Source organism: Asterias amurensis, chromosome 10 (genome assembly GCF_032118995.1).
Source record: "Asterias amurensis chromosome 10, ASM3211899v1".
Taxonomy (NCBI): Eukaryota; Metazoa; Echinodermata; class Asteroidea; order Forcipulatida; family Asteriidae; genus Asterias; species Asterias amurensis.
The window spans coordinates 21,983,084-22,003,399 of NC_092657.1; the positions used below are offsets into that span (position 1 = coordinate 21,983,084).

At 35.8% G+C, this 20,316-nt stretch overlaps 1 protein-coding gene and 2 long non-coding RNA genes across 21 annotated transcripts in view; all 3 read right to left on the bottom strand.

Moving 5' to 3' along the window:
• Positions 1-20,316, bottom strand: part of LOC139943230 (uncharacterized) — an 82,128-nt gene that overhangs the window by 37,196 nt on the left and 24,616 nt on the right. For 17 of the 19 annotated variants that reach the window (XR_011786778.1, XR_011786779.1, XM_071940044.1 and 14 more), the window contains exon 6: positions 8,293-8,349. Coding sequence is in view for 16 of the 19 variants with exons in the window: in XM_071940044.1 (XP_071796145.1) it covers positions 8,293-8,349 (57 nt within the window). In the remaining 3 variants the exon portion in view is untranslated. Of the gene's footprint in view, positions 1-401; positions 459-8,292; positions 8,350-9,997; positions 10,056-20,316 lie in introns of those variants that run through there. The other 2 variants (XR_011786782.1, XM_071940050.1) reach the window with 2 other exon arrangements.
• LOC139943240 (uncharacterized) lies at positions 10,339-13,457 on the bottom strand. The gene is made up of 3 exons (XR_011786787.1): positions 13,399-13,457; positions 12,718-12,774; positions 10,339-10,394 (listed from the first exon to the last, which is right to left on the bottom strand). It is a non-coding gene; the product is annotated as an uncharacterized lncRNA (long non-coding RNA).
• Positions 15,609-16,327, bottom strand: LOC139943241 (uncharacterized). Its single transcript, XR_011786788.1, has 4 exons — positions 16,287-16,327; positions 16,119-16,175; positions 15,778-15,834; positions 15,609-15,665 (listed from the first exon to the last, which is right to left on the bottom strand). It is a non-coding gene; the product is annotated as an uncharacterized lncRNA (long non-coding RNA).

A 20,316-nucleotide genomic window follows, 5' to 3' on the forward strand; every position in this document is an offset into this window, starting at 1 on the left:
TCATGCTGAGGAAAATTATTCAGTTTCAGTTGAATTTAGCTTAAAGGTTGTCTACCCGTTTGAGTAGATAGATTTGCGGGTCACACAGGAGTCAAGTAGAGCTGATTGGATCGCCAAAAAGACAGGAAATAGTTTAAAATTGCAGGGTTTGTTTGTTCTAAGTACTCAATGGATCATTCCAAGGAAAATAATTAAGTTTCAGTAGAATATAGCTTTAAGATTGTCTTACCAGTTTGAGTAGATTTGCAGGTTACACAGGAGTCAATGTCAAGCTGATGGGATCCCTCTCAAGACAGAAAAAGAGTTAAAATTTTAAGGCTTTGTTCGTTCTAACTACTGGATGGATTATGCTGAGGAAAATTATTCAGTTTCAGTTGAATATAGCTTTAAGATTGTCTTACCTGTTTGAGTAGATTTGCAGGTCAAACAGGAGTCAATAACAAGCTGATGGGATCGCTCTTAAGACAGAAAATAGTATAAATTTTAAAGTTTTTTTTGTTATAACTACTGGATGGATCATGCTGAGGAAAATTATTCAATTTCAGTAGAAGATAGCTTTAAGATTGTCTTACCTGTTTAAGTAGATTTGCAGGTTAAACAGGAGTCAATGTCAAGCTGATGGGATCGCTCTAAAGAAAGGAAATAGTTTAAATTTTGAGGCTTTGTTCGTTCTAACTACTGGATGGATCATGCTGAGGAAAATTATTCAGTTTCAGTTGAATTTAGCTTAAAGATTGTCTACCCGTTTGAGTAGATTTGCGGGTCACACAGGAGTCAAGTAGAGCTGATTGGTTCGCCAAAAAGACAGGAAATAGTTTAAAATTTGCAGGGTTTGTTTGTTCTAAGTACTCAATGGATCATTCCAAGGAAAATAATTCAGTTTCAGTAGAATATAGCTTTAAGATTGTCTTACCTGTTTAAGTAGATTTGCGGGTTACACAGGAGTCAATGTCAAGCTGATGGGATCGCTCTACAGACAGGAAAGAGATTAAATTTTAAGGGTTTGTGGTTCTAACTACTGGATGGATCATGCAGAGGAAAATTATTCAGTTTCAGTTGAATTTAATTTTAAGATTGTCTACCTGTTTGAGTAGATTTGCAGGTTACACAGGAGTCAATGTCAAGCTGATGGGATCGCTCTAAAGACAGGAAAGAGTTCAAATTTTAAGGCTTTGTTCGTTCTAACTACTGGATGGATCATGCTGAGGAAAATTATTCAGTTTCAGTAGAATATAGCTTTAAGATTGTCTTACCTGTTTAAGTAGATTTGCGGGTTACACAGGAGTCAATGTCAAGCTGATGGGATCGCTCTAGAGACAGGAAAGAGTTAAAATTTTAAGGGTTTGTTGGTTCTAACTACTGGATGGATCATGCTGAGGAAAATTATTCAGTTTCAGTTGAATTTAGTTTTAAGGTTGTCTACCCGTTTAAGTAGATTTGCGGGTTACACAGGAGTCAAGTAGAGCTGATTGGATCGCCAAAAAGACAGGAAATAGTTTAAAATTTGCAGGGTTTGTTTGTTCTAAAACTCAACGGATCATTCCAAGGAAAATAATTCAGTTTCAGTAGAATATAGCTTTAAGATTGTCTTACCTGTTTGAGTAGATTTGCTGGTTACACAGGAGTCAATGTCAAGCTGATGGGATCGCTCTAAAGACAGAAAATAATTAAAATTTTAAAGTTTTTTTTTTATAACTACTGGATGGATCATGCTGAGGAAAATAATTCAGTTTCAGTAGAAGACAGCTTTAAGATTGTCTTACCTGTTTAAGTAGATTTGCGGGTTACACAGGAGTCAAGTAGAGCTGATTGGATCACCAAAAAGACAGGAAATAGTTTAAAATTTGCAGGGTTTGTTTTAAGAACTCAACGGATCATTCCAAGGAAAATAATTCAGTTTCAGTAGAATATAGCTTTAAGATTGTTTTACCTGTTGGAGTAGATTTGCAGGTTACACAGGAGTCAATGTCAAGCTGATGGGATCGCTCTAAAGACAGAAAAAAATTAAAATTTTAAAGTTTTTTTTTTATAACTACTGGATGGATCATGCTGAGGAAAATAATTCTGTTTCAGTAGAAGATAGCTTTAAGATTGTCTCACCTGTTTAAGTAGATTTGCGGGTTACACAGGAGTCAATGTCAAGCTGATGGGATCGCTCTACAGACAGGAAAGAGTTTAAATTTTAAAGGTTTGTTTATTCAAACTATTGGATGGATCATGCCGAGGAAAATTATTCAGTTTCAGTAAAATATAGCTTAAAGGTTGTCTACCCGTTTTAGTAGATTCGCGGGTCACACAGGAGTCAAGTAGAGCTGATTGGATCGCCAAAAAGACAGGAAATAGTTTTAAATTTGCAGGGTTTGTTTGTTCTAAGTACTCAGCGGATCATTCCAAGGAAAATAATTCAGTTTCAGTAGAATATAGCTTTAAGATTGTCTTACCTGTTGGAGTAGATTTGCAGGTTACACAGGAGTCAATGTCAAGCTGATGGGATCGCTCTAAAGACAGGAAAGAGTTAAAATTTTAAGGCTTTGTTCGTTCTACTTACTGGATGTATTATGCTGAGGAAAGTTATTCAGTTTCAGTTGAATATAGCTTTAAGATTGTCTTACCTGTTTGAGTAGATTTGCAGGTTACACAGGAGTCAATGTCAAGCTGATGGGATCGCTCTAAAGACAGGAAAGAGTTAAAATTTTAAAGGGACACACCGGCCTAATTGGGCTATTTGGGCTACAAATTATACTAAGTTATGACTTCAACGGTCTTCCAGGAATGAAGAACAGTCCTTAAAAAAAATCATCAAATTTAGCCGTTTTTGAGCATTTTAAGACAAAAACGCAGGTCGCGTGATTGTTCTAACCAAAAAGTGGTACAAACAATCGCGTGACTTTCCGGGCTAGTTTTACTTTCAGCCGTCTAAAAGTAACTTACTTAACCAAATTTAAATCTTTTTTTTTACAAAATTATTTACGAATAATTGACGAAAAAGATCATGTATTCAAATTATCGCTACAAAATGTAAATAATGGTGAAAAATCTAACGTAAGATTCACATTCAAAGAGTCCGTGTAACGGAAGCTTGTTTTGGCCGCTTTGGTTTTTTAAAATCATTTTTCGCTAAATACGTGACATTTTGATGATTTTTTTTTACAGCAACCATCTATAAAAACATTATTTATGATTCTACACCCCTAAATTGCGTAAACGATGAGCCGGTGTGTCCCTTTAAGGCTTTGTTGGTTCTAACTACTGGATGGATTATGCTGAGGAAAATTATTCAGTTTCAGTTGAATATAGCTTTAAGATTGTCTTACCTGTTTGAGTAGATTTGCAGGTTACACAGGAGTCAATGTCAAGCTGATGGGATCGCTCTACAGACAGGAAAGAGTTAAAATTTAAAAGGGACACACCGGCCGAATTGGGCTATTTGGGCTACAAAATATACTAAGATATGACTTCAACGGTCTTCCAGGAATGAAGAAGAACAGTCCTTAACAAAAAATCATCAAATTTAGCCGTTTTTGAGCATTTTAAGACAAAAAATGCAGGTCGCTCGATTGTTCTAACCAAAAAGTGGTACAAACAATCACGTGACCTTCCGGGCTAGTTTTACTTTCAGCCGTCTAAAAGTAACTAAATAACCAAATTTAAATCTTTTTTTTTACAAAATTATTTATGTATAATTGACGAAAAAGATCATGTATTACAATTATCGCTACAAAATGTAAATAATGGTGAAAAATCTAACGTAAGATTCACCATCATAGAGTCCGTGTAACGGAAGCTTGTTATGGCCGCTTTGATTTTTTAAAATCATTTTTCGCTAAATACCTGACATTTTGATGATTTTTTTTTACAGCAACCATCTATAAAAACATTATTTATGATTCTACACCCCTAAATTGCGTAAATGGTGAGCCGGTATGTCCCTTTAAGGCTTTGTTGGTTCTAACTACTGGATGGATTATGCTGAGGAAAATTATTCAGTTTCAGTTGAATATAGCTTTAAGATTGTCTTACCTGTTTGAGTAGATTTGCAGGTTACACAGGAGTCAATGTCAAGCTGATGGGATCGCTCTAAAGACAGGAAAGAGTTAAAATTTTAAGGCTTTGTTCGTTCTAACTACTGGATGTATTATGCTAAGGAAAATTATTCAGTTTCAGTTGAATATAGCTTTAAGATTGTCTTACCTGTTTAAGTAGATTTGCTGGTTACACAGGAGTCAAGTCAAGCTGATGGGATCGCTCTAAAGACAGAAAATAGTTTACACTTTAAAGGTTTTTTTGTTTTAACTACTGGATGGATATGCCGAAGAAAATTGTTCAGTATCAGTTGAATATAGCTTTAAGATTGTCTTACCTGTTGGAGTAGATTTGCAGGTTACACAGGAGTCAATGTCAAGCTGATGGGATCGCTCTAAAGACAGGAAAGAGTTAAAATTTTAAGGCTTAGTTCGTTCTAACTACTGGATGTATTATGCTGAGGAAAATTATTCAGTTTCAGTTGAATATAGCTTTAAGATTGTCTTACCTGTTTAAGTAGATTTGCGGGTTACACAGGAGTCAATGTCAAGCTGATGGGATCGCTCTAAAGACAGGAAAGAGTTAAAATTTTAAGGGTTTGTTGGTTCTAACTACTGGATGGATCATGCTGAGGAAAATTATTCAGTTTCAGTTGAATTTAGTTTTAAGGTTGTCTACCCGTTTAAGTAGATTTGCGGGTTACACAGGAGTCAAGTAGAGCTGATTGGATCGCCAAAAAGACAGGAAATAGTTTAAAATTTGCAGGGTTTGTTTGTTCTAAAACTCAACGGATCATTCCAAGGAAAATAATTCAGTTTCAGTAGAATATAGCTTTAAGATTGTCTTACCTGTTTGAGTAGATTTGCTGGTTACACAGGAGTCAATGTCAAGCTGATGGGATCGCTCTACAGACAGGAAAGAGTTTAAATTTTAAAGGTTTGTTTATTCAAACTATTGGATGGATCATGCCGAGGAAAATTATTCAGTTTCAGTAAAATATAGCTTAAAGGTTGTCTACCCGTTTTAGTAGATTCGCGGGTCACACAGGAGTCAAGTAGAGCTGATTGGATCGCCAAAAAGACAGGAAATAGTTTTAAATTTGCAGGGTTTGTTTGTTCTAAGTACTCAGCGGATCATTCCAAGGAAAATAATTCAGTTTCAGTAGAATATAGCTTTAAGATTGTCTTACCTGTTGGAGTAGATTTGCAGGTTACACAGGAGTCAATGTCAAGCTGATGGGATCGCTCTAAAGACAGGAAAGAGTTAAAATTTTAAGGCTTTGTTCGTTCTACTTACTGGATGTATTATGCTGAGGAAAGTTATTCAGTTTCAGTTGAATATAGCTTTAAGATTGTCTTACCTGTTTGAGTAGATTTGCAGGTTACACAGGAGTCAATGTCAAGCTGATGGGATCGCTCTAAAGACAGGAAAGAGTTAAAATTTTAAAGGGACACACCGGCCGAATTGGGCTATTTGGGCTACAAATTATACTAAGTTATGACTTCAACGGTCTTCCAGGAATGAAGAAGTCCTTAAAAAAAATCATCAAATTTAGCCGTTTTTGAGCATTTTAAGACAAAAACGCAGGTCGCGTGATTGTTCTAACCAAAAAGTGGTACAAACAATCGCGTGACTTTCCGGGCTAGTTTTACTTTCAGCCGTCTAAAAGTAACTTACTTAACCAAATTTAAATCTTTTTTTTTACAAAATTATTTACGAATAATTGACGAAAAAGATCATGTATTCAAATTATCGCTACAAAATGTAAATAATGGTGAAAAATCTAACGTAAGATTCACATTCAAAGAGTCCGTGTAACGGAAGCTTGTTTTGGCCGCTTTGGTTTTTTAAAATCATTTTTCGCTAAATACGTGACATTTTGATGATTTTTTTTTACAGCAACCATCTATAAAAACATTATTTATGATTCTACACCCCTAAATTGCGTAAACGATGAGCCGGTGTGTCCCTTTAAGGCTTTGTTGGTTCTAACTACTGGATGGATTATGCTGAGGAAAATTATTCAGTTTCAGTTGAATATAGCTTTAAGATTGTCTTACCTGTTTGAGTAGATTTGCAGGTTACACAGGAGTCAATGTCAAGCTGATGGGATCGCTCTCAAGACAGGAAAGAGTTAAAATTTTAAGGCTTTGTTCGTTCTAACTACTGGATGTATTATGCTGAGGAAAATTATTCAGTTTCAGTTGAATATAGCTTTAAGATTGTCTTACCTGTTTAAGTAGATTTGCTGGTTACACAGGAGTCAAGTCAAGCTGATGGGATCGCTCTAAAGACAGAAAATAGTTTACACTTTAAAGGTTTTTTTGTTTTAACTACTCGATGGATATGCCGAAGAAAATTGTTCAGTATCAGTTGAATATAGCTTTAAGATTGTCTTACCTGTTGGAGTAGATTTGCAGGTTACACAGGAGTCAATGTCAAGCTGATGGGATCGCTCTAAAGACAGGAAAGAGTTAAAATTTTAAGGCTTTGTTCGTTCTAACTACTGGATGTATTATGCTGAGGAAAATTATTCAGTTTCAGTAGAATATAGCTTTAAGATTGTCTTACCTGTTTGAGTAGATTTGCGGGTTACACAGGAGTCAAGTCAAGCTGATGGGATCGCTCTACAGACAGGAAAGAGATTAAATTTTAAGGGTTTGTGGTTCTAACTACTGGATGGATCATGCAGAGGAAAATTATTCAGTTTCAGTAGAAGATAGCTTTAAGATTGTCTTACCTGTTTAAGTAGATTTGCGGGTTACACAGGAGTCAATGTCAAGCTGATGGGATCGCTCTAAAGACAGGAAAGAGTTAAAATTTTAAGGGTTTGTTGGTTCTTACTACTGGATGGATCATGCTGAGGAAAATTATTCAGTTTCAGTTGAATTTAGTTTTAAGGTTGTCTACCCGTTTAAGTAGATTTGCGGGTTACACAGGAGTCAAGTAGAGCTGATTGGATCGCCAAAAAGACAGGAAATAGTTTAAAATTTGCAGGGTTTGTTTGTTCTAAAACTCAACGGATCATTCCAAGGAAAATAATTCAGTTTCAGTAGAATATAGCTTTAAGATTGTCTTACCTGTTTGAGTAGATTTGCTGGTTACACAGGAGTCAATGTCAAGCTGATGGGATCGCTCTAAAGACAGAAAACAATTAAAATTTTAAAGTTTTTTTTTTATAACTACTGGATGGATCATGCTGAGGAAAATAATTCAGTTTCAGTAGAAGACAGCTTTAAGATTGTCTTACCTGTTTAAGTAGATTTGCGGGTTACACAGGAGTCAATGTCAAGCTGATGGGATCGCTCTAAAGACAGGAAAGAGTTTAAACTTTAAGGCTTTGTTGTTCCAACTACTGGATGATTATACTGAGGAAAATTATCAAGTTTCAGTTGAATATAGCCTTAAGATTGTCTTACCTGTTTGAGTAGATTTGCAGGTTACACAGGAGTCAATGTCAAGCTGATGGGATCGCTCTAAAGACAGGAAAGAGTTTAAATTTTAAGGGTTTGTTGGTTTTAACTACTGGATGGGTCATGCTGAGGAAAATTGTTCAATTTCAGTAGAATATAGCTTTAAGATTGTCTTACCTGTTTAAGTAGATTTGCGGGTTACACAGGAGTCAATGTCAAGCTGATGGGATCGCTCTAAAGACAGGAAAAAGTTTAAATTTTAAAGGTTTGTTTGTTCTAACTACTTGATGGATCATGCTACTAAGAAAATTGTTCAGTTTCAGTCGAATATAGCTTTAAGATTGTCTTACCTGTTTAAGTAGATTCGCGGGTTACACAGGAGTCAAGTCAAGCTGATGGGATCGCTCTACAGACAGGAAAGAGTTTAAATTTTAAGGGTTTGTTGGTTCTAACTACTGGATGGATCATGCAGAGGAAAGTTATTCAGTTTCAGTTGAATTTAGTTTTAAGATTGTCTACCCGTTTGAGTAGATTTGCAGGTTACACAGGAGTCAATGTCAAGCTGATGGGATCGCTCTAAAGACAGGAAAGAGTTAAAATTTTAAGGCTTAGTTCGTTCTAACTACTGGATGGATCATGCTGAGGAAAATTATTCAGTTTCAGTTGAATTTAGTTTTAAGATTGTCTACCCGTTTGAGTAGATTTGCGGGTTACACAGGAGTCAAGTAGAGCTGATTGGATCGCCAAAAAGACAGGAAATAGTTTAAAATTTGCAGGGTTTGTTTTAAGAACTCAACGGATCATTCCAAGGAAAATGATTCAGTTTCAGTAGAATATAGCTTTAAGATTGTCTTACCTGTTGGAGTAGATTTGCAGGTTACACAGGAGTCAATGTCAAGCTGATGGGATCGCTCTGAAGACAGAAAAAATTAAAATTTTAAAGTTTTTTTTTTATAACTACTGGATGGATCATGCTGAGGAAAATAATTCTGTTTCAGTAGAAGATAGCTTTAAGATTGTCTCACCTGTTTAAGTAGATTTGCGGGTTACACAGGAGTCAATGTCAAGCTGATGGGATCGCTCTACAGACAGGAAAGAGTTTAAATTTTAAAGGTTTGTTTGTTCAAACTACTGGATGGTTCATGCCGAGGAAAATTATTCAGTTTCAGTGAAATATAGCTTAAAGGTTGTCTACCCGTTTGAGTAGATTTGCGGGTTACACAGGAGTCAAATAGAGCTGATTGGATCGCCAAAAAGACAGGAAATAGTTTAAAATTTGCAGGGTTTGTTTGTTTTAAGAACTCAACGGATCATTCCAAGGAAAATAATTCAGTTTCAGTAGAATATAGCTTTAAGATTGTCTTACCTGTTTGAGTAGATTTGCGGGTTACACAGGAGTCAATGTCAAGCTGATGGGATCGCTCTAAAGACAGAAAAAAATTAAAATTTTAAAGGTTGTTATTCATAACTACTGGATGGATCATGCTGAGGAAAATAATTCAGTTTCAGTAGAAGATAGCTTTAAGATTGTCTTACCTGTTTAAGTAGATTTGCGGGTTACACAGGAGTCAATGTCAAGCTGATGGGATCGCTCTACAGACAGGAAAGAGTTTAAATTTTAAGGCTTTGTTCGTTCTAACTACTGGATGTATTATGCTGAGGAAAATTATTCAGTTTCAGTTGAATATAGCTTTAAGATTGTCTTACCTGTTTGAGTAGATTTGCAGGTTACACAGGAGTCAATGTCAAGCCGATGGGATCGCTCTAAAGACAGGAAAGAGTTAAAATTTTAAGGCTTTGTTCGTTCTAACTACTGGACGGATCATGCTGAGGAAAATTATTCAGTTTCAGTTGAATATAGCTTTAAGATTGTCTTACCTGTTTAAGTAGATTTGCGGGTTACACAGGAGTCAATGTCAAGCTGATGGGATCGCTCTACAGACAGGAAAGAGTTTAAATTTTAAGGGTTTGTTGGTTCTAACTACTGGATGGATCATGCTGAGGAAAATGATTCAGTTTCAGTTGAATTTAGTTTTAAGGTTATCTACCCGTTTGAGTAGATTTGCGGGTTACACAGGAGTCAAGTAGAGCTGATTGGATCGCCAAAAAGACAGGAAATAGTTTAAAATTTGCAGGGTTTGTTTGTTCTAAGAACTCAACGGATCATTCCAAGGAAAATAATTCAGTTTCAGTAGAATATAGCTTTAAGATTGTCTTACCTGTTTGAGTAGATTTGCTGGTTACACAGGAGTCAATGTCAAGCTGATGGGATCGCTCTAAAGACAAAAAATAGTTTAAATTTTAAAGGTTTTTTTGTTTATAACTACTGGATGGATATGCCGAAGAAAATTGTTTAGTTTCAGTTGAATATAGCTTTAAGATTGTCTTACCTGTTTGAGTAGATTTGCAGGTTACACAGGAGTCAATGTCAAGCTGATGGGATCGCTCTAAAGACAGGAAAGAGTTAAAATTTTAAGGCTTCGTTCGTTCTAACTACTGGATGTATTATGCTGAGGAAAATTATTCAGTTTCAGTTGAATATAGCTTTAAGATTCTCTTACCTGTTTAAGTAGATTTGCTGGTTACACAGGAGTCAAGTCAAGCTGATGGGATCGCTCTAAAGACAGAAAATAGTTTACACTTTAAAGGTTTTTTTGTTTTAACTACTGGATGGATATGCCGAAGAAAATTGTTCAGTATCAGTTGAATATAGCTTTAAGATTGTCTTACCTGTTGGAGTAGATTTGCAGGTTACACAGGAGTCAATGTCAAGCTGATGGGATCGCTCTAAAGACAGGAAAGAGTTAAAATTTTAAGGCTTTGTTCGTTCTAACTACTGGATGTATTATGCTGAGGAAAATTATTCAGTTTCAGTTGAATATAGCTTTAAGATTCTCTTACCTGTTTGAGTAGATTTGCAGGTTACACAGGAGTCAATGTCAAGCCGATGGGATCGCTCTAAAGACAGGAAAGAGTTAAAATTTTAAGGGTTTGTTGGTTCTAACTACTGGATGGATCATGCTGAGGAAAATTATTCAGTTTCAGTTGAATTTAGTTTTAAGGTTGTTTACCCGTTTGAGTAGATTTGCGGGTTACACAGGAGTCAAGTAGAGCTGATTGGATCGTCAAAAAGACAGGAAATAGTTTAAAATTTGCAGGGTTTGTTTGTTCTAAGAACTCAACGGATCATTCCAAGGAAAATAATTCAGTTTCAGTAGAATATAGCTTTAAGATTGTCTTACCTGTTTGAGTAGATTTGCTGGTTACACAGGAGTCAATGTCAAGCTGATGTGATCGCTCTAAAGACAGAAAATAATTTAAATTTTAAAGGTTTTTATTTATAACTACTGGATGGATCATGCTGAGGAAAATAATTCAGAAGATAGAAGATAGCTTTAAGATTGTCTTACCTGTTTAAGTAGATTTGCAGGTTACACAGGAGTCCATGTCAAGCTGATGGGATCGCTCTAAAGACAGGAAAGAGTTAAAATTTTAAGGCTTTGTTCGCTCTAACTACTGGATGGATTATGCTGAGGAAAATTATTCAGTTTCAGTTGAATTTAATTTTAAGATTGTCTACCCGTTTGAGTAGATTTGCAGGTTACACAGGAGTCAATGTCAAGCTGATGGGATCGCTCTAAAGACAGGAAAGAGTTCAATTTTTAAGGCTTAGTTCGTTCTAACTACTGGATGGATCATGCTGAGGAAAATTATTCAGTTTCAGTAGAAGACAGCTTTAAGATTGTCTTACCTGTTTAAGTAGATTTGCGGGTTACACAGGAGTCAATGTCAAGTTTATGGGATCGCTCTAAAGACAGGAAAGAGTTAAAATTTTAAGGCTTTGTTCGTTCTAACTACTGGATGGATTATGCTGAGGAAAATTATTCAGTTTCAGTTGAATATAGCTTTAAGATTGTCTTACCTGTTTGAGTAGATTTGCGGGTTACACAGGAGTCAAGTCAAGCTGATGGGATCGCTCTACAGACAGGAAAGAGATTATATTTTAAGGGTTTGTGGTTCTAACTACTGGATGGATCATGCAGAGGAAAATTATTCAGTTTCAGTTGAATTTAATTTTAAGATTGTCTACCCGTTTGAGTAGATTTGCAGGTTACACAGGAGTCAATGTCAAGCTGATGGGATCGCTCTAAAGACAGGAAAGAGTTCAAATTTTAAGGCTTAGTTCGTTCTAACTACTGGATGGATCATGCTGAGGAAAATTATTCAGTTTCAGTAGAATATAGCTTTAAGATTGTTTTACCTGTTTAAGTAGATTTGCGGGTTACACAGGAGTCAATGTCAAGCTGATGGGATCGCTCTAAAGACAGGAAAGAGTTAAAATTTTAAGGGTTTGTTGGTTCTAACTACTGGATGGATCATGCTGAGGAAAATTATTCAGTTTCAGTTGAATTTAGTTTTAAGGTTGTCTACCCGTTTAAGTAGATTTGTGGGTTACACAGGAGTCAAGTAGAGCTGATTGGATCGCCAAAAAGACAGGAAATAGTTTAAAATTTGCAGGGTTTGTTTGTTTTAAAACTCAACGGATCATTCCAAGGAAAATAATTCAGTTTCAGTAGAATATAGCTTTAAGATTGTCTTACCTGTTTGAGTAGATTTGATGGTTACACAGGAGTCAATGTCAAGCTGATGGGATCGCTCTAAAGACAGAAAATAATTAAAATTTTAAAGTTTTTTTTTTATAACTACTGGATGGATCATGCTGAGGAAAATAATTCAGTTTCAGTAGAAGACAGCTTTAAGATTGTCTTACCTGTTTAAGTAGATTTCCGGGTTACACAGGAGTCAATGTCAAGCTGATGGGATCGCTCTACAGACAGGAAAGAGTTTACATTTTAAGGGTTTGTTGGTTCTAATTACTGGATGGATCATGCTGAGGAAAATGATTCAGTTTCAGTTGAATTTAGTTTTAAGGTTGTCTACCCGTTTGAGTAGATTTGCGGGTCACACAGGAGTCAAGTAGAGCTGATTGGATCGCCAAAAAGACAGGAAATAGTTTAAAATTTGCAGGGTTTGTTTGTTCTAAAACTCAACGGATCATTTCAAGGAAAATAGTTCAGTTTCAGTAGAATATAGCTTTAAGATTGTCTTACCTGTTTGAGTAGATTTGCTGGTTACACAGGAGTCAATGTCAAGCTGATGGGATCGCTCTAAAGACAGAAAATAATTAAAATTTTAAAGTTTTTTTTTTATAACTACTGGATGGATCATGCTGAGGAAAATAATTCAGTTTCAGTAGAAGACAGCTTTAAGATTGTCTTACCTGTTTAAGTAGATTTGCGGGTTACACAGGAGTCAATGTCAAGCTTATGGGATCGCTCTAAAGACAGGAAAGAGTTAAAATTTTAAGGCTTTGTTCGTTCTAACTACTGGATGGATTATGCTGAGGAAAATTATTCAGTTTCAGTTGAATATAGCTTTAAGATTGTCTACCCGTTTGAGTAGATTTGCAGGTTACACAGGAGTAAATGTCAAGCTGATGGGATCGCTCTAAAGACAGGAAAGAGTTCAAATTTTAAGGCTTAGTTCGTTCTAACTACTGGATGGATCATGCTGAGGAAAATTATTCAGTTTCAGTAGAATATAGCTTTAAGATTGTCTTACCTGTTTAAGTAGATTTGCGGGTTACACAGGAGTCAATGTCAAGCTGATGGGATCGCTCTAAAGACAGGAAAGAGTTAAAATTTTAAGGGTTTGTTGGTTCTAACTACTGGATGGATCATGCTGAGGAAAATTATTCAGTTTCAGTTGAATTTAGTTTTAAGGTTGTCTACCCGTTTAAGTAGATTTGCGGGTTACACAGGAGTCAAGTAGAGCCGATTGGATCGCCAAAAAGACAGGAAATAGTTTAAAATTTGCAGGGTTTGTTTGTTCTAAAACTCAACGGATCATTCCAAGGAAAATAATTCAGTTTCAGTAGAATATAGCTTTAAGATTGTCTTACCTGTTTGAGTAGATTTGATGGTTACACAGGAGTCAATGTCAAGCTGATGGGATCGCTCTAAAGACAGAAAATAATTAAAATTTTAAAGTTTTTTTTTTATAACTACTGGATGGATCATGCTGAGGAAAATAATTCAGTTTCAGTAGAAGACAGCTTTAAGATTGTCTTACCTGTTTAAGTAGATTTGCGGGTTACACAGGAGTCAATGTCAAGCTGATGGGATCGCTCTACAGACAGGAAAGAGTTTACATTTTAAGGGTTTGTTGGTTCTAATTACTGGATGGATCATGCTGAGGAAAATGATTCAGTTTCAGTTGAATTTAGTTTTAAGGTTGTTTACCCGTTTGAGTAGATTTGCGGGTTACACAGGAGTCAAGTAGAGCTGATTGGATCGCCAAAAAGACAGGAAATAGTTTAAAATTTGCAGGGTTTGTTTGTTCTAAGAACTCAACGGATCATTCCAAGGAAAATAATTCAGTTTCAGTAGAATATAGCTTTAAGATTGTCTTACCTGTTTGAGTAGATTTGCTGGTTACACAGGAGTCAATGTCAAGCTGATGCGATCGCTCTAAAGACAGAAAATAATTTAAATTTTAAAGGTTTTTATTTATAACTACTGGATGGATCATGCTGAGGAAAATAATTCAGAAGATAGAAGATAGCTTTAAGATTGTCTTACCTGTTTAAGTAGATTTGCAGGTTACACAGGAGTCCATGTCAAGCTGTTGGGATCGCTCTAAAGACAGGAAAGAGTTAAAATTTTAAGGCTTTGTTCGTTCTAACTACTGGATGGATTATGCTGAGGAAAATTATTCAGTTTCAGTTGAATTTAATTTTAAGATTGTCTACCCGTTTGAGTAGATTTGCAGGTTACACAGGAGTCAATGTCAAGCTGATGGGATCGCTCTAAAGACAGGAAAGAGTTCAATTTTTAAGGCTTAGTTCGTTCTAACTACTGGATGGATCATGCTGAGGAAAATTATTCAGTGTCAGTAGAATATAGCTTTAAGATTGTCTTACCTGTTTAAGTAGATTTGCGGGTTACACAGGAGTCAATGTCAAGCTGATGGGATCGCTCTACAGACAGGAAAGAGTTTACATTTTAAGGGTTTGTTGGTTCTAATTACTGGATGGATCATGCTGAGGAAAATGATTCAGTTTCAGTTGAATTTAGTTTTAAGGTTGTTTACCCGTTTGAGTAGATTTGCGGGTTACACAGGAGTCAAGTAGAGCTGATTGGATCGCCAAAAAGACAGGAAATAGTTTAAAATTTGCAGGGTTTGTTTGTTCTAAGAACTCAACGGATCATTCCAAGGAAAATAATTCAGTTTCAGTAGAATATAGCTTTAAGATTGTCTTACCTGTTTGAGTAGATTTGCTGGTTACACAGGAGTCAATGTCAAGCTGATGCGATCGCTCTAAAGACAGAAAATAATTTAAATTTTAAAGGTTTTTATTTATAACTACTGGATGGATCATGCTGAGGAAAATAATTCAGAAGATAGAAGATAGCTTTAAGATTGTCTTACCTGTTTAAGTAGATTTGCAGGTTACACAGGAGTCCATGTCAAGCTGTTGGGATCGCTCTAAAGACAGGAAAGAGTTAAAATTTTAAGGCTTTGTTCGTTCTAACTACTGGATGGATTATGCTGAGGAAAATTATTCAGTTTCAGTTGAATTTAATTTTAAGATTGTCTACCCGTTTGAGTAGATTTGCAGGTTACACAGGAGTCAATGTCAAGCTGATGGGATCGCTCTAAAGACAGGAAAGAGTTCAATTTTTAAGGCTTAGTTCGTTCTAACTACTGGATGGATCATGCTGAGGAAAATTATTCAGTGTCAGTAGAATATAGCTTTAAGATTGTCTTACCTGTTTAAGTAGATTTGCGGGTTACACAGGAGTCAATGTCAAGCTGATGGGATCGCTCTAAAGACAGGAAAGAGTTAAAATTTTAAGGGTTTGTTGGTTCTAACTACTGGATGGATCATGCTGAGGAAAATTATTCAGTTTCAGTTGAATTTAGTTTTAAGGTTGTTTACCCGTTTAAGTAGATTTGCAGGTTACACAGGAGTCAAGTAGAGCTGATTGGATCGCCAAAAAGACAAGAAATAGTTTAAAATTTGCAGGGTTTGTTTGTTCTAAAACTCAACGGATCATTCCAAGGAAAATAATTCAGTTTCAGTAGAATATAGCTTTAAGATTGTCTTACCTGTTTGAGTAGATTTGATGGTTACACAGGAGTCAATGTCAAGCTGATGGGATCGCTCTACAGACAGAAAATAATTAAAATTTTAAAGTTTTTTTTTATAACTACTGGATGGATCATGCTGAGGAAAATAATTCAGTTTCAGTAGAAGACAGCTTTAAGATTGTCTTACCTGTTTAAGTAGATTTGCGGGTTACACAGGAGTCAATGTCAAGCTGATGGGTTTGCTCTACAGACAGGAAAGAGTTTAAATTTCAAGGGTTTGTTGGTTCTAATTACTGGATGGATCATGCTGAGGAAAATGATTCAGTTTCAGTTGAATTTAGTGTTAAGGTTGTTTACCCGTTTGAGTAGATTTGCGGGTTACACAGGAGTCAAGTAGAGCTGATTGGATCGCCAAAAAGACAGGAAATAGTTTAAAATTTGCAGGGTTTGTTTGTTCTAAGAACTCAACGGATCATTCCAAAGAAAATAATTCAGTTTCAGTAGAATATAGCTTTAAGATTGTCTTACCTGTTTGAGTAGATTTGCTGGTTACACAGGAGTCAATGTCAAGCTGATGGGATCGCTCTAAAGACAGAAAATAATTTAAATTTTAAAGGTTTTTATTTATAACTACTGGATGGATCATGCTGAGGAAAATAATTCAGAAGATAGAAGATAGCTTTAAGATTGTCTTACCTGTTTAAGTAGATTTGCAGGTTACACAGGAGTCCATGTCAAGCTGATGGGATCGCTCTAAAGACAAAAAATAGTTTAAATTTTAAAGGTTTTTTTGTTATAACTACTGGATGGATATGCCGAAGAAAATTGTTAAGTTTCAGTTGAATATAGCTTTAAGATTGTCTTACCTGTTTGAGTAGATTTGCAGGTTACACAGGAGTCAATGTCAAGCTGATGGGATCGCTCTAAAGACAGGAAAGAGTTCAAATTTTAAAGGGACACACCGGCCGAATTGGGCTATTTGGGCTACAAAATATACTAAGATATGACTTCAACGGTCTTCCAGGAATGAAGAACAGTCCTTAAAAAAAATCATCAAATTTAGCCGTTTTTGAGCATTTTAAGACAAAAAATGCAGGTCGCTCGATTGTTCTAACCAAAAAGTGGTACAAACAATCACGTGACCTTCCGGGCTAGTTTTACTTTCAGCCGTCTAAAAGTAACTAAATAACCAAATTTAAATCTTTTTTTTTACAAAATTATTTACGAATAATTGACGAAAAAGATCATGTATTACAATTATCGCTACAAAATGTAAATAATGGTGAAAAATCTAACGTAAGATACACCATCATAGAGTCCGTGTAACGGAAGCTTGTTATGGCCGCTTTGATTTTTTAAAATCATTTTTCGCTAAATACGTGACATTTTGATGATTTTTTTTACAGCAACCATATATAAAAACATTATTTATGATTCTACACCCCTAAATTGAGTAAATGGTGAGCCGGTATGTCCCTTTAAGGCTTTGTTGGTTCTAACTACTGGATGGATTATGCTGAGGAAAATTATTCAGTTTCAGTTGAATATAGCTTTAAGATTGTCTTACCTGTTTGAGTAGATTTGCAGGTTACACAGGAGTCAATGTCAAGCTGATGGGATCGCTCTAAAGACAGGAAAGAGTTGAAATTTTAAGGCTTTGTTCGTTCTAACTACTGGATGGATTATGCTGAGGAAAATTATTCAGTTTCAGTTGAATATAGCTTTAAGATTGTCTTACCTGTTTGAGTAGATTTGCGGGTTACACAGGAGTCAATGTCAAGCTGATGGGATCGCTCTACAGACAGGAAAGAGATTAAATTTGAAGGGTATGTGGTTCTAACTACTGGATGGATCATGCAGAGGAAAATTATTCAGTTTCAGTTGAATTTAATTTTAAGATTGTCTACCCGTTTGAGTAGATTTGCAGGGAACACAGGAGTCAATGTCAAGCTGATGGGATCGCTCTAAAGACAGGAAAGAGTTCAAATTTTAAGGCTTAGTTCGTTCTAACTACTGGATGGATCATGCTGAGGAAAATTATTCAGTTTCAGTAGAATATAGCTTTAAGATTGTCTTACCTGTTTAAAGGAACACGTTGCCTTGGATCGGTCGAGTTGGTCTTTGAAAAGCGTTTGTAACCGTTTTTTATAAAATGCATATGGGTAGAAAGATGTTGTAAAAGTAGAATACAATGATCCACACAAACATGCCTCGAAATTGCGTGGTTTTCCTTGTACCTCGTCGACTAACACGTCGGCCATTTATGGGGGTCAAAATTTTGACTCCCATAAATGGCCGACCATGTTAGTTCGCACAGTAGAAGGAAAACCACGCAATTTCGAGGCAAACTTGTGTGGATCATTGTATTCTACTTTTAAAACATCTTTCCAACCATATGCATTTTATAAAAAACGGTTACAAACGCTTTTGTTTTGACCAACTCGTCCGATCCAAGGCAACGTGTTCCTTTAAGTAGATTTGCGGGTTACACAGGAGTCAATGTCAAGCTTATGGGATCGCTCTACAGACAGGAAAGAGTTTAAATTTTAAGGGTTTATTGGTTCTAACTACTGGATGGATCATGCTGAGGAAAATTATTCAGTTTCAGTTGAATTTAGTTTTAAGGTTGTCTACCCGTTTGAGTAGATTTGCGGGTTACACAGGAGTCAAGTAGAGCTGATTGGATCGCCAAAAAGACAGGAAATAGTTTAAAATTTGCAGGGTTTGTTTGTTCTAAGAACTCAACGGATCATTCCAAGGAAAATAATTCAGTTTCAGTAGAATATAGCTTTAAGATTGTCTTACCTGTTTGAGTAGATTTGCTGGTTACACAGGAGTCAATGTCAAGCTGATGGGATCGCTCTAAAGACAGAAAATAATTAAAATTTTAAAGTTTTTTTTTATAACTACTGGATGGATCATGCTGAGGAAAATAATTCAGTTTCAGTAGAAGACAGCTTTAAGATTGTCTTACCTGTTTAAGTAGATTTGCGGGTTACACAGGAGTCAATGTCAAGCTGATGGGATCGCTCTACAGACAGGAAAGAGTTTAAATTTTAAGGCTTTGTTGGTTCTAACTACTGGATGGATCATGCTGAGGAAAAGGATTCAGTTTCAGTTGAATTTAGTTTTAAGGTTGTCTACCCGTTTGAGAAGATTTGCGGGTCAAACAGCAGTCAAGTAGAGCTGATTGGATCGCCAAAAAGACAGGAAATAGTTAAAAATTTGCAGGGTTTGTTCGTTCTAAGTACTCAATGGATCATTCCAAGGAAAATAAATCAGTTTCAGTAGAATATAGCTTTAAGATTGTCTTACCTGTTTGAGTAGATTTGCGGGTTACACAGGAGTCAAGTAAAGCTGATGGGATCGCTCTACAGACAGGAAAGAGTTTAAATTTTAAAGTTTTTTTTGTTATAACTACTGGATGGATCATGCTGAGGAAAATTATTCAATTTCAGTAGAAGATAGCTTTAAGATTGTCTTACCTGTTTAAGTAGATTTGCAGGTTAAACAGGAGTCAATGTCAAGCTGATGGGATCGCTCTAAAGAAAGGAAATAGTTTAAATTTTGAGGCTTTGTTCGTTCTAACTACTGGATGGATCATGCTGAGGAAAATTATTCAGTTTCAGTTGAATTTAGCTTAAAGGTTGTCTACCCGTTTGAGTAGATTTGCGGGTCAAACAGGAGTCAAGTAGAGCTGATTGGATCGCCAAAAAGACAGGAAATAGTTTAAAATTGCAGGGTTTGTTTGTTCTAAGTACTCAATGGATCATTCCAAGGAAAATAATTCAGTTTCAGTAGAATATAGCTTTAAGATTGTCTTACCAGTTTGAGTAGATTTGCAGGTTACACAGGAGTCAATGTCAAGCTGATGGGATCGCTCTAAAGACAGAAAATAATTAAAATTTTAAAGTTTTTTTTTATAACTACTGGATGGATCATGCTGAGGAAAATAATTCAGTTTCAGTAGAAGACAGCTTTAAGATTATCTTACCTGTTTAAGTAGATTTGCGGGTTACACAGGAGTCAATGTCAAGCTGATGGGATCGCTCTACAGACAGGAAAGAGTTTAAATTTTAAGGGTTTGTTGGTTCTAATTACTGGATGGATCACGCTGAGGAAAATGATTCAGTTTCAGTTGAATTTAGTTTTAAGGTTGTCTACCCGTTTGAGTAGATTTGCGGGTTACACAGGAGTCAAGTAGAGCTGATTGGATCGCCAAAAAGACAGGAAATAGTTTAAAATTTGCAGGGTTTGTTTGTTCTAAGAACTCAACGGATCATTCCAAGGAAAATAATTCAGTTTCAGTAGAATCCAGCTTTAAGATTGTCTTACCTGTTTGAGTAGATTTGCTGGTTACACAGGAGTCAATGTCAAGCTGATGGGATCGCTCTAAAGACAGAAAATAATTAAAATTTTAAAGTTTTTTTTTTATAACTACTGGATGGATCATGCTGAGGAAAATAATTCAGTTTCAGTAGAAGATAGCTTTAAGATTGTCTTACATGTTTAAGTAGATTTGCGGGTTACACAGGAGTCAATGTCAAGCTGATGGGATCGCTCTATAGACAGGAAAGAGTTTAAATTTTAAGGCTTTGTTGGTTCTAACTACTGGATGGATCATGCTGAGGAAAATGATTCAGTTTCAGTTGAATTTAGTTTTAAGGTTGTCTACCCGTTTGAGTAGATTTGCGGGTCAAACAGCAGTCAAGTAGAGCTGATTGGA